Consider the following 14,705-nt stretch of genomic DNA (forward strand, 5'->3'; position numbering starts at 1 on the left):
AAGAGCGACTTTTTGAGAATATCGTAGCCTCTTGATAGCAAGGTGTTTCTGCCTTTAGAACCGACTCTCGGCAGATTTTCTTTTTCCCTGTAACATTCTGTAATGATGTATAATGTCTGTAAGGTTGAACTTCTGAGACCCTTGAGTGGCTCATGCGTGTCCGTGGACAGCAGTTACCTGTGAGCAAACATGCCCTAGCAACAAATGTCTGATTGGACACAGATGTATAGTAGTGACTTTAAAAAGCCAATAAAAAGGCTATATGTACTTTCTGATGTATTTTATTAGGTAAGTAATCTGATGCTAATTTCAGGCCCTGATACATGGCTGTGTGTAAGAGACAGGAGCGTGTGTGTGTGTGTGTGTGTGTGTGTGTGTGGGGCTGAAAATGACACTTGAACAGATGATTATGATATGGTAAAAGAGAAACATATTGAGTTCACATATGGTAGTAGGTAGTGTGTGTTGCACCACCTGAACTCGTCTTTATCGTGTTAGAGACACATTAACATTACCAGGGTCTCCAGCCGTCTTAAATCTCGTCCTGTACCCTCTCGGATGCTGTAACCGTCTCACATGTTCACACTTGGAAGGAGTAAAATTCACCCTGAGGATGAACTGTATTCAGTGCGAAAACGAAGTGTGGAGCCATGGATGCTTTTCTTAAAGATGAAGTTAAAATCGGTAATAAACCAAGGATGCGTGATTATCTGAAACAAAATAAAAAATCGAGGGCAATCGAAGACGTTTCTACGATACAAGGTATGTGCTTTGTATCAGATGTGCAGTCAGATAATAAATCACGTGATAGTGGCACAGTGGGTAAAATCATGCAGATACTGTTTATGAGCTTCAGTTAATTTTCATATGAAACATTAAGATGGAGAGGAACTGGGACACGCTTGTCGGTACCGGACTTGTTGGTTTGACTATTTCAGAAACTGCAGATCTCCTTGGAGTTTCACTCTCCTCTACCTGGATTTCGCTTTCCTGGTGAACAGAAATGCTTCTCAGGACACACTGCTCATCTAACCTTGGGCTCCAAAGAGACACTACAGTTGCTAAAAGATGGGGTGATCTTCAGCTGTCCAATTACCGTGCTTCTGTCCCCAGTGTACGATCAGACTCCAGTTCTTTTCTGAGAGGAACATGACCTGATCAAGTGCTTTTCATTTCCCATTGGTATGTTGTACAATTTGAAATGTTTTTCTGCTCAACCTTGTTGTAAAGAGTATTCTGGTGCTACAATTTTCTTCAGCGGTCCAGTTTGAGTGAGTCTGTTCCCAGTGCAGCTGCAGATTCCTGTTCTTGTGACCGAAGTGGAACCTCATGTCTTATTCTGCCGTTGTAGCTCATGAGCCGAACGTTACGACTTGTTGAGATGCTTTCGGCTCACCACAATTGTACAGACAGGTTGTCTGAGTTAGGGGGTTTTTACACCTGGTCACTTCATTTTCTGTGATCCGATCATAAAAAGACCAGGTGTAAATGCCCTCCGAGATGGTTTCGAGACGGATATAAATCCGATCGTACAAACCCCTTCAGGAGGTGGTCTGGGACGCATTTCAGATGAAACTGGACAGGTGCAAATGCATGTGGTTGTTCAAGCCACATACGTCAGCGCTATACTCCTCCCAAACGGAAGTACATCACTCGCAGGTGACTCGCGAGTCGTGCATCGCGCCGGAAACAAACATGTTTTCACACCAGCGCTGGCTCCGATCTTTCACCCAGGTGTCTCGTTTGGTCTTAAAATGCACTGCTGCTGTCAGCGAAAATGCAGCAAACAGTAAATGCTGTTTTTTGTAGCAACCGCATACACCAAAGCATGTTCCATTTCAATTACCCCGGAAATGAGGTAAAATATATTTGCATATTGGGCGGGAGTAGAAAGATCAGATCGATATCCGATTCGCCGAGACGCATTTATGTGGCCTAATGTAAATGGAACAGTTTAAACAAATCAGATAGCTATCAGATCAGAGAAAACACATGAAGTGACCAGGTGTAAAAAGGCCCTTACTGTAGCCTTTGTCATATCGAACCGGTCTGGCCATTATTCATTGACCTCTAGCATCAGCTGCTGCTCACTGGATGTTTTGTCTTTATTGCACCATTCTGTGTAATCTCTGACTGTGAGCATTGTTGAGGTAGCTGGTTTGTGTCAAAGTAACATCCAGGACTCAAAGTTTCCCAGCAGAACAGTACCCAGAGCATCACAATGCCCTCTTCACATCCTGGTGCTATCTCTTTACCAGGTAAGATACACACACACACACACACACACACAGTCGTCCACGTGATGTAAACAAAAATGTGATTAATTAGAACCAGGCCACCTCTCACTGCTTTCATGTTCCAGTTCTCATGCTCATGTGCCCGCCGGGTGTTTTTGACGGTGGTCGGGGCAGCGTGAGCACTCTGATTGGTCGGCAGCTACAGTACACAGCTTCATACACAGCGAGCAGCGATGATCTGACACTGCGTGATCTGACATCTGTCTGTTCTATCCAGTGTTAACATTTTTTGCCACAGCAGCTCTACAGTCTAAACTTTACTCTCTCCACATGTATCAGCGAGTCTTGGGAACTCAAGACCCAGTCAACGGATCACCGGTTGTCCCTCCAACCAATTTTGTTCGGTACTAATCACTGCGTATCTTGCATCACTCCAAGACCTTCTGTTTTGTGAAGCTCTGACCAAGTCGTGTAGCCGTCACAACAGATTCTACTGAAACAAGATAATCCATGTTCTTCATTTCACTTAATGGTTATACTGATTACTCTGATGGTCCACACACACACACACACGCACACACATAAACACACATTCTCTTCTGTAAAATCCTTATTTTGTCCATGGCTCTTTAAGTGAATCATCTTGGAGCAGTCGTTCTTAAACTAGGTGTGGCTTAGCCGGAGGTGTGACGCCTGCTGCTACATTTCAAGCCAGCACGTGTTCAGAAATTCTTTTTTGAATCTTGTGTGGCGTGAGATTACATTTTCTATACACATCTCTTTGCGGATTGTATCAATAGTCCTTAATGCAAACTATCACTGTACGTAAATCCGTTACAGGTCAGTGTGTGTGCTAGTTTTGGTGTGTGGTTGCTGCGTAACCCAACTGTGTACGTGAGTGAGGCGGCTTCTTAAACTACTTTTTTTTTTCTATTGCAAATGTCACGGGTGAAGTAAAGAGGTGCAGTAGCTGTAGATTTAAAATCCAAGGCTGTGGATGCAGAAATGCTGATGGCGCGTGTGTGTGTGTGCGTGTATCGTAGAACACGTGGGTGTGTACTCTGACCCCTCACATGACTCAGCTTAGTTAATGCTTAGTGCTCTTTGTCCCCTTCTTCACCTAGTTGTGCTGTCACAGGAAATGAGGAAATGGAAAGATTTAAAACACAACCAAATCAAGTTAGACTGTTTAGTAAAAGCTTCCGTGAGCAAAATGAAAGAACTGCTAGTTTTCATTCTTTCTGCCTCCTATCAGGACTTTACAGTCTCATGCTGGTCTGACCAGTTCTGAATATTTATGCTAGGTGAGGTGTTGTGCTGCCAGACAGAAAGCTTTCGCTCCGTGTCAGTCAGTTTGTTCTCAGTAACAAGGTTAAAATTAGGATATATTCAAGTGTCCATATCCTTAAATCGGTATGACCAATGGATCATGTATTCTAGCGTAAAGCCATCGTCACAGCTCGTCCAGCTACGAGTTGCCGAATCGCTCAATCGATTGGTGGAATCCCTTTAAAGCTAAAAGCCAATGGGGAGTGAAGAGTGTAAATGTGAAAACAAAGGTGGGTTGTTGGTTTATGATATTTCACAGCTATCTCCGGATAGAAATGTTGAATTATTTCTGCTTTTCAATATTAATATATAGTGTATATATATATTATAATACTGTGTCTACAGGTGACAAAACAAACTGTCAGTGCATCTCAAGTCAAATATTTCTGCACTATATCCGGCCGACCTTTTTTCTTTTGTTGGAATTTTAAAAACCTCTTATGCTTCCTGCTGTAAGCTCTGATCTGCATTCCATTCCTCTGGAGTTTCAGATCTACTGTAGACACCCAAGCGTAGTAAATACAGAGTAAATGGAGTTCATGACAACTGTCACAATGACGGCCTGAAGCTCTAAATAGAAACGGAGCTCGTCCATACGTCTAACTTGAAATCTTATAATAATGCGCCTACAATTCAACGCATTGAAGTTTTTGTTGTTGCGAGTAGTTTACCGTAAAGGTGGTCACGTTGCTTCTACATGCACACAAAACAGGCCATGGTTAAATAATGACTCCGTACAGCTCGATGTATCGGTGCTCGTGATGATGACAGCTGTTTAAGAGCGATGCTGGCTCTCGTACAGAGGTGATCCTGTACGGATGTTGTCTTTAATGAGTCTGTAATAGTCATTAAACTGCTTCTTTTTGATCAGGGTTATAGCGAACAGCTCACACAGCTACTTCCTCATCCATCGATCTCTTTGTAAGGCCAGGCATGGTAGAGATGATCCACATATACTGGACATATCCTTCAAGAAAGCGGAGACGTGTCTGGGGCAGAAGTGCAGGAGACAGAAAGACCGTGGGAGTCTCTGTTTATTCTGCAGCAGTGGTGGAACTTTTCTCTGCAGTGCAGATTATTTCTTCTCGATATTTGTCCTATTTCACTTTCTCGGTTATACGACAAGCGCTTTTTTGTCTCATTACCTTCCAGAACCGTAATCGAGCTACAAGCTGGAACGTATACGTCAGGAAGTTTAAATGCATGTATAACAGATGATGTTTTATTTAACAAGCATGTAAGCGGTTCAAATCTGTATCCCTAACGAACAAGCCAGAGGTGACGGTGGCAAGGAAAAAGTCCTCGAGACACGAGGAAGGAACCTTGTGAAGAACCAGACTCCTCTACATGACACCCTGATTATTTTAGTGCAAAGAAATTCGTGCAAGGTCTTGTTGAAGTTATCAGATGCTTACTGATGGAGACTTAAGTGCAAAACTGTGTGGCAAGTGCAGTCCAGAGCTTCTTTATTGTTGCTAAGTGGTTCGATCTACAGTAACGTTGAAGCTGTCCGTGTGAGGGCATCTTCAGCAGCACCAAGTGGTTTCCAAGTGATGAGACTCCAATAAGAACTAGGGCAACAGGATGGATGAAAACAGAGGGGGGGTCAGGATCACTGCTATATCTCAGGGGTGGTGTAGCTGGAGGTGGAGAGGAAAGTAAAGAGGCAGGAAGGACGCACAAGTTGAAAACTCTGACCATTAATTTAAAAGTGTTTACTGATCTCAAAAATCCAGAAGACTGCTGTTCATAATGATTAATACTCAATAAAGGCTCAATAAAAACATGCAGTGCTTTTGTTTCCCAGCTCGGGTAAAACAGGAAATATAAAATCAACATTTATAAAATCAACATTAATAAACATTCATGTTTATTAGCAGAGCATTAGAGCATCACGACACTTTAACCGCAGTGCAAATGTGGCCTGGGATTAGACGGAAAAATACAAATCTTTCTATGGTACGTTATTACTGAAAGAATCCCAGCCGAGGGTCTCAGGATTTGACTGGCGATGGAGGCAGTTATAAGTGTCATAGAGACAGAAGTAGAATTTATTTTTAATATTCATTTTAACAGCTATGATTTTTATTTATTTATTTTTAAATAACACACTAAACGGTCTTCGTGCTGCAGATTAAATAAATGTCCTTAAATGTTAAATCTCTGTCCTCTTTTACAGCCCTAAGGCCTTATAAATTCAAACCCTGATCATCATCAATCATTGTAATTACTCAAGGAACTTGCACAATGGGAAACGGGAGCGGTTTTTTTATCGAATATGATTCACTACATTTGTGGCCTCACAAGAACCGACACGCACCGTGACTTTTTCCTGTCCTCATAAGGATACTATAATAGTGATGACGTGCGTATTCCTAGCACTGTAGGAATCTGTAAATGAGCTGTCTGTCTGTCTGTCTGTCTGTCTGTCTGTCTCTGTCTCTCTTTCTCTGTTTCTGTCTGTCTGTCTTTCTCTGTTTCTCTGTTTCTGTCTGTCTCTCTCTCTGTCTCTCTCTGTCTATCTCTCTCTCTCTCTCTCTCTCTCTCTGTGACTGACTGTGTGTGCGTGTGTCTTCAGGAATGAGAAAGTGGAAGGATTGCCTTCGTATGACTCGATCAGAATCTTTTAAGTAACAATGACTAATATGTCATATATAATGCCAGGACAGGAGATTGGGGATTCTGATGCATTGCAGTAACACTCTCTCACACTCACTCTCTCTCTCTCTCTCTCACACACACACACACACACACACTCACACACACACAACACATTTCCTGTCCTCTGGGCCAGCAGCACTTTTTCCCCCTACATCATAGGACCAGTGGCGAGTCAGTATAGATTGAGGTTGTGCTTCAATCCCTTTCCCGTTGGAAGTTAATTTGTTAATTTTAATTCCACAACATTAAACGTAGATCGAAACATTTTAATTTCTTTGTTATAAATTGTCATAACGTCAATCATTAATAAACCCACAAATTGTTTGAAAAGCCAAAAGTTTTACTCCCTCGCATGCTTATAACCCCAAACCGAATGAAACCGATCGTATAGTGGAAACTGGCACAGACTACAGAAAGGCGTCTTAACAACTAATTGTTTTAATCAAGCTTTTATTATTTATTTAACTGAATCATCTTTTAGATCAGATGTCTTATTCGACCCCCGGGTCCATGGGCACATGTTTGCTTGTTCATCAAGTAAAAAAACCCCAAAGCGATCTTGAAAATGTATCCGAGAGTTTTGTGCGGGGTTATTAAAAGCTTTTAATGTGAGAACTGATAAAATCTGCCTGAAAAAACCCATAAAACCTTAACTGTGGGCTTTAAAACCATTTATACACATTTCTTGGAATGACCCTAGAGCCTTTTAAAGCAAGAAGCTAAATGGGGTATTAGTGGTGACACACACACAGCTTTATTGTTACCATTATTCTGCTTTTATGCTGATCTCAGGTCTGTGATTGATTTATTTTATTTTATTTTTTTCCCTTCCTGAAATACATTTTGTTGTGTGTTTGTGAGCTAAACCAACCAAATAATCCTGGATGACTCTGATCCAGATCACAGCTCACTGGAAGTCCAGTAACTTCCAGAAAACACGTTTTCTCTCCTGGCGAATCTCTTTATCGCCATGGGAACGATCGGTTCTCATCTGACTCCGCCCCGATCTGCAGGTCACGATGGCTCACTGGATGGTTTGAGTATGTAAATGTGAGTCTTATGCCATGGCCTTCAGTGGCAAGTAAATGTAAATTTATTTACGTGAGTAAATAAATAAATACTATCAATGCTCCTACTAATAAGAGTATGATTGTATGTAAATGCCTGCGTGATGGCTAAAATCCTGTATGGTGTATGCTAATAGAAGAGGGTGTGTGTGTGTGTAGTGATGTCAGATGTCTGGGCCTTAACTTGCTAAAGCTATTCCGCCACCTCGTCGTGGCTCAACACCTGAATAAAGAGCCTTTATTTTTAACGTCATCTCCGTGGAGAATGAGCGAAAACGACTGACTCACAACAGCTCTCGCTTCATGTTGTATGTCACAGTCATGTTCCAGCTCATGCATGCGGTTACATTTTCTCCTTCTGCCTCTGCCTCTGTGTGTGTGTGTGTGTGTGTGTGTGTGTGTGTGTGTGTGTGTGTGTGTGTGTGAGCGTGAGCGCGCAGTTTTCCTCAGGTGACACCTTTACAGATTTGGTGTATTGTGTTCAAGCGTCTGTCGAATTACTGCTGGTGCTTTACAAGTACTGATAACGCGACTACTTGTGTAGTTGGGTGTTTTTTCCCCACATGTGGTGGTTTTTTTTTGTTTTTGTTTATTCATGACTCATTGATTTTTGCAGCATGATGTCAGGATGTATGTTCATTCGATTTCCGAGTCTAATTGATCCGAGCATCTGATAACGCATGAAACAAGGTGACGTACGCTCAGCGTATGTTGACAGAATACTGCACAGGTGACCAGAATGATGGCAGTCTGAATGTGTTCCACTATTATAGATGCCAAACAAAGTGTTGTGTGAAAACATAAAGAAGAGGGACTACTTCATCTTTCTATAATATAAGCAGTCATAAAACAGCAGCTCGGTCCTCGCCGGAGGGATGGGATCGCCACTTGGAACAGGCAGAGGTGACGTTATCGTTAACTACACTTAACCCTCGCTCACTAGCGTCTATAAACTTAAATATAAAACCCAGCCCAAGTCATTAATTGCTAGCGGCACACCAACATTGGCCAAGCGAAATAAAATCCTCCATTCTGCCTCTGATTGCTAGCCAGGTCTCTCATTTCAGATTTGTTCATTATTATTATTATTTTTTTTTGTGAAAAAACATTTAGATTATTGATGCTTTACTGCTTATTTTTGGCATGATGTGTGATGTAACCCAACCCTAGAGATAAGATAAGGCTATATTCTCATTAGTGCTGCTCGACTTGAGCTCGTCTATCTGTTGGTAAGAGAGTGTAAAAGAAATAAGTGCTAATGGCGCAGCCAAATATTCGTGCTGCCCCAGGGTAAGAAATATATTTTTTTTATCTTTGAGACCTCCCATATCTTTTGGAAAGGCTTTTTTTTTTGCTGGCATTATGTTCATCTTTTTTTTTAAGTGTATGCAAGGCCTGGGTGTTTTACATCGTTCTGGCATTACGTAGCCCCAGGAAGCCTTTAGCAGCAGCTGCTCTCTGTCCCAAGTTGAACCTCCCATTTTTCCAGAATGCTGGTCCAGGCTTAACTCACATCAACACATCACAGCTCGCTTTGTTAAGACATAAAATGCAAAACCTGATCCTGGATTAGCCCACTGGCTGTGAAAGACATGTACTAATCACGTGACCCAGAGATTCACTTACTATGTCTGATGTCTCAAGCAGCAGAATGTGAGCCGTCATGGCTGTGAGAGCAGGTGTGAACGTCTTGCTACGTCTCGCTCTCTCTCTCTTTTCCTCAGCGTTCCAATTTTCACCTTGTCAAACCCAAGCTTGCTTCCGAATATGCTTAAGGGGTTTGGCGAGAAGTAAAGCGACACAAAAAAAAAAAAAACACGGACTTGGAATGAATCCATGTGACCTTTTTTCTTCCCCGAGCAGAGCCGTGTAATAGATTAATGCATGGGTTTGAGCTGCTGTTGTAAACCGTACAGCATGTTTGGGGTCGGGATTGACACATATCCTAATCTGTCACAAATCAAATCAGTAGTCCAACGTTTTCTCTTTATAGGAGATAAAGACGGCAGCAAGGTGACGACGGTGGGCGCGACCCCTGGCCAAGGTCCCGATCGGCCTCAGGAGGTCAGCTACACGGACACCAAGGTCATCGGAAACGGTTCGTTCGGAGTGGTTTACCAGGCCAAGCTGTGCGACACTGGAGAGCTGGTGGCCATCAAGAAAGTCCTGCAAGACAAGAGGTTTAAAGTACGGATGGAGGCTGTCTATGTCTATATTGTCCCGATTATTCTTATCTCATCGACCTTCTCTTACCCTCGTTAATATATATAATGGTCCATACACTGTATGTCGCATATAGAGATGGACGTCCTTAGGAGACACACAAACTGTGAATAAAGAGCAGTACATGAGTTAGTATACACAAAGGGACACTTATCCCAAAGGGATTTATCCCGTATTACAGCTGTTTCGTTTGTTAATGATTGACACATCATACCTAGTAACAGTTTACGGTGGGATTTCATTTTGTGGAGAAATGAGTTCCTGTTCTCTCTCATGTTATAACTGTGATTAAACAGGCTATCTTCAGCTTCCCCACACCTCCTCTCAATCTCTCTCTCTCTCTCCCTCCATCTCTCTCTCTCTCTCTCCCTCCATCTCTCGCTCTCTCTCTCCCCCTCCATCTCTCGCTCTCTCCATCTCTCTCTCCCTCCCTCCATCTCTCTCTCTCTTTCTCCCCCTCTCCCTCCCTCCATCTCTCTCTCTCCCTCCCTCCATCTCTGTCTCTCGCTCTCTCTCCCCCTCCATCTCTCTCTCTCCATCTCTCCCCCCCTCCCTCCGTGTCTCTCTCTCTACCCCTCCATCTCTCTCTATCTCTCTCTCTGTCCCTGCGTCTCTTGCTCTCCCATCACCCCACCCCCCTCTCTCTGTCAGTTTCACAGAGAAATCAGGCAGCATAATCTTCTGTCATGAGACTCCTTTTAAAAATGTCACATCAATGATTTTAGGTCTTACTGTGTTAAACATTTCTTTCCCCAACTCCCTGTATTATTTTGCATAGTTTACGGGACGTTGTATTAATCCTGAATGAACTGTTACTTCCGAAACGTTAATAAGTTGTCATTTATTTATCTCTCTCTGTAAATCCCCACCAACGCAGAACCGTGAGCTGCAGATCATGAGGAAGTTGGACCACTGCAACATTGTACGGCTACGCTATTTCTTCTACTCCAGCGGGGATAAGGTGGGTCCCTTTGGATGTTTTATTTATTTATTCCCCCCCGCTTTTTCTTTCTTTCTTTCTTTCTTTCTTTCTTTCTTTCTTTCTTTCTTTCTTTCTTTCTTTCTTTCTCTCTTTCTCTCTTTCTCTCTTTCTCTCTCTCTCTCGTAATACTTAGTTTCAAATCCAATTTTATTTGTCACGTCCACATACATACAGGGTACGATATGCAGTGAAATGCTTTATAAGTTTGCTCTGAGTGGCACTGTGACAGCTGGTGGAAAGAAAATCTCATCGTGCCGTTCGGGAACTAGTTTTCCCTAGAGGAGTATGTGCGATCGTCCCCAGGAGAGCCGTGTAAGTCTACAGCTGCCGCCATTTCATTTTGAAACGGGTTTCGTTGGACTTCCGTTAACCTCGTTCTTCACTAGTATACTATGTATTTTTATTTGCCTTGTCAACACGTGACAAAACATGGAGCGAATGTTTACGTTTATCCTAAACTCAGACCTATGTCTAAAATATTTTTTATGTACACGTTATATGTGACCTCTGATCCTCAGTTACGAGCTTTGTCTGTTACTATAACAAGGAGACGTGTGTGAGTCTGGCCATCAAGTTCAATAACCTAAAGTGTTTTAAATGATCATCCAGTTGCAGTTATTGTTTGAAGAACAATGCTGTTATAAATAGCATGAAATACACACTTTCAATTAATGCCTTTACATGTCTTCTCAGTAAGTGTCATGAAAAGCAGCTAACTGGGAAAAACTGTACAAGAAATCCAGACTTCCTTACGGGTTTCCATGATTATTATTGCTAGATTATTAAAGGGTCTCAGTTGGTTAACGTTAATCCATTTGAAATCACAGTTATTAACGGAGTATTAGGCCGCACGTCAACATGATTACAGTGGCTTAAACTCAGTAGTATAGTATATAAAGTGTACCAGCATAATAATTAGTAGCACTTAGAAACATGAGCTCCTGCTTTGTGTATCTTTATTTATTTATTTATTTATTTATTTATTTTTACCTGCTTGTCATGAACTTGTCAGGGCTGGCTTTATGGATCTTATTTACACACTACGCTCCCAAAAAACCCTCAAACTCGGACCATAGCCATAAATGTGGCCCCTTCCAGCATGTCGATGTTCCTCGAGTATGGAATGCTGCACCTAAATCAGGATAAAAGGGGAACACATTGCTGTGGCATACCAGCAACCGTGCCTGTCAGCAGCAGGGAAATCCCATCATGCCATTCAAAGCAGCATTTGATTGGCGTGTGGATTATATGAGAACAGCGCTATTTTTAAGCTGGGAACATCACTTGACGTCACATAAGCACCAACATGTCTTCCATTTGGCTGACACCTAAAACAACATGAATGTAAGGAAGGATTTTCATGCTTGGTTCCTGACTGTCATGGAATTATGTGCATTGCTACAACCTGCTGCTTTGTCTACTATCGCAGGTCTGCTGTCACGTAGAAGGTTCTTTGTAAATCATGGATCAGTTGCACAACTTCAAGTTTTATCTGGGTTTTTTTCCTTTGCCTCTCTCTCTCTCTCTCTCTCTCTCTCTCTCTCTCTCTCTCTCTCTCTCTCTCTCTCTCTCTCTCTCTCTCTCTCTCTCTCTCTCTCTCTCTCAATTACACCATATGGCCAAAGGTCTGTGGACACCTGACCATCACACCACCCACATGGACCTTGTCCAAAGTATTGCCACACAGTCGGGAGCGCCCGGATGTCTTGTGCACGTTTGCGTTGTGATGCTGGAACAGGTCTGGGACTCTTCGTTCCAGTGGAACGGAAACTCTGATGCTACAGCATACAAAGCAAGCTGCAAGCTGCCTTTACAGAGCCCTGACCTCAACCCCACTGACCACCTTTGGAATGATTTATAACGACCTCATCCTCCAACACAAGTGTCTGATCTCACTAACGCATCTGTGGATGAATGAGCAAGACCTCAGTCACACTCAAATCTAGTCCAAATGCTTTCCAGAGGAGGTGGTTATATTATATCTGGAATGGAATGCTTAACAAGCACCTACGGGGTAATTGACGGATTTCCGCCGTCGTTTTTCCAGATGATGGAACTATTTTTTTTTTTGGCATGTCAGAAATACCTAGAAGTGAGCAGCCATTCTTGCATGAGCTAATTACACTGGACTGGACTGGAGCTAATAAGTGTCTGGTTTTATTTATGCCTGCCACCATGAAACCTGAAACAGGAAGTACTGTATCAGGAAATCATGTTTCTCGGTATTCAGAACATTTTCACTTTTCTGGCCCCCACCCAGGCTCGACAACAGCTTTCACACTTCATCAGACATCCCATGGCAAACGGCCCAGAGTGATTAAATGACCTTAATCTCTCTTTTTTTTTTTTTTCCAAGACTCCCTACATGAACATGAAAGAACATGAATGCGTTGCATGGTTACACTCTACTGACTGTGTCCTACAGCAAGTGGAAACTAGAACACACACACACACACACACACACACACACACACACACACAGTGCAAGATGAGAGACTTGTATAAAAACGGAGGTGCACCTTACCTTTAGCTCTCCATGTTGCTGAAGTGTTTAGATCGTTGTGAGACATTTCTGAATGCAAAGTAGTCACTGGGAATTATGGTAAAGTTGTGTACAAAAACAGCCTTGATATTAATAGTCAGACATGACTGAGTGATCTGAACCCAGTGACTTCCCTGCAGCCCCCAAGATCAGTCAGCGCTGTTGCTTTTCCTGGACAGCTAGAAGCCTTAGTTCACAAACCATGATTAGAATGGGATTTATGACTGAGACACACACACACACACACCTCTTTCTCACAGTTATGCAGGACCGATACTAATGTGGCACAAGGCCAAAGTTAGTGACCTTAAAAGTTATTCTTGCATACACATTGTGTAAGGAAAAAGGGAGAGATATTCAACATGATTGACATGCACATGGTTGTGGAATGGTGCAGATTGGCAAAGCGAGATGAGCGTTCAGAAACACGGGATCCTGTTTCGGTCTCACCCGTGGAGAGAACGAGCTGCAGAAATGGAAAAGCTCTACGGTGATTTTCATAAGTATTCACACCCCGTGATCTTTTCCACATTTTGTAGTAGAACCTCTGAATGGGATTATTTAACCAAATAAAGGGATGTCAAGGTTGTGAGCTCAAATCCATCAAGCCGTCACCACTGGGTTACAGAGCAAGGCCCTTAATCCTCAGTTTCTCAGTTGTTTTTGTATCTGTCGAATGTCATAAATGTAGGTGTGAAGATGAATCTGCACAAAATAACAAGGGCAAATTCTTTGCAAACAATTACAAAACATTTTAAGAATTAATATTAACAATAATTATACCCATCTATTGACCGTGGTAAAGTAAAACTAGTAATTATACATCATCTGTTCTGGTGCGCTTGCTGCTCCTAACGATTCTCCATCACATTTACCGAACTTTTATTATCGTCAATAAACGTGTGACTAATTTGTGAATGATGACGAGTAACTGATACGACCGAGATGAAACTAGGAGAGATGTAAGAACGGGAGAGTGCTGAAAATCTAAATAGGTATGATTACTAGAGAGAAAACGAGCGAGTCGAGAATTTCACGAGCCGAGCCGAGAGCGAGAGACAGGAATGTGTGGAAGATATAAGGAATAGAGAGTGTAAGGGGGAGAGGATAAAAGATTTGCTGTTTTGTCCATCTTCGTATGTGCTCTGATGTATTCTTCTAGCTTGAGGGTAACACGCAGGATTTTTTTTTTGCCAGTAAACGTTCGCTTTCTTCGTTCATTTGAATTGGTTCATATGGCCTGTCTGCCCTTTGTCCTATCTAGGTCTAAATCTTCCCCTCACACACACACACACACACACACACACACACACACACACACACACACACACACACACACACACACACACACACACAAATCTAATCTCGCGTCTGTGGATGACATGTCACTGCTCAGCCTTCCCCGTCGAAATCACAGAGCATCTGTGCCTTGGCGATCCAATCACGTGCCACCACTCAACGCACACCATTAAGACGAACCAATCACGTTGTTCTACGCAAACCATCCAGCCAGTGGAAGAGTAATTGTGGAGCTGCTGTTGTAAGGCAGAAAGTGACTCATCATCTTGAGCGGGTTTTTTTTTTTTCTTTCCCCCGGCCATGCAGCAACAGGAGGGCGCATTTAGAAAAAAAAAAGCAAAAGTAAAAGCCAAGAGGTTAAATTG

At 42.5% G+C, this 14,705-nt stretch overlaps 1 protein-coding gene across 2 annotated transcripts in view; it reads left to right on the top strand.

The window, feature by feature from the left end:
- gsk3bb (glycogen synthase kinase 3 beta, genome duplicate b) overlaps positions 1-14,705 on the top strand; it is a 30,544-nt gene that overhangs the window by 3,667 nt on the left and 12,172 nt on the right. Inside the window, exons 1-3 of one of the 2 annotated variants that reach the window (XM_027156224.2) lie at positions 3,365-3,796; positions 9,288-9,481; positions 10,395-10,478. In XM_027156224.2, coding sequence (XP_027012025.1) covers positions 3,763-3,796; positions 9,288-9,481; positions 10,395-10,478 — 312 coding nt within the window. In that variant the 5' untranslated portion in view covers positions 3,365-3,762. Of the gene's footprint in view, positions 1-3,364; positions 3,797-9,287; positions 9,482-10,394; positions 10,479-14,705 lie in introns of those variants that run through there. The other variant, XM_027156223.2, reaches the window with a different exon arrangement.

The sequence above is a fragment of the Tachysurus fulvidraco genome, chromosome 18 (genome assembly GCF_022655615.1).
Source record: "Tachysurus fulvidraco isolate hzauxx_2018 chromosome 18, HZAU_PFXX_2.0, whole genome shotgun sequence".
In the NCBI taxonomy this organism is placed as follows: Eukaryota; Metazoa; Chordata; class Actinopteri; order Siluriformes; family Bagridae; genus Tachysurus; species Tachysurus fulvidraco.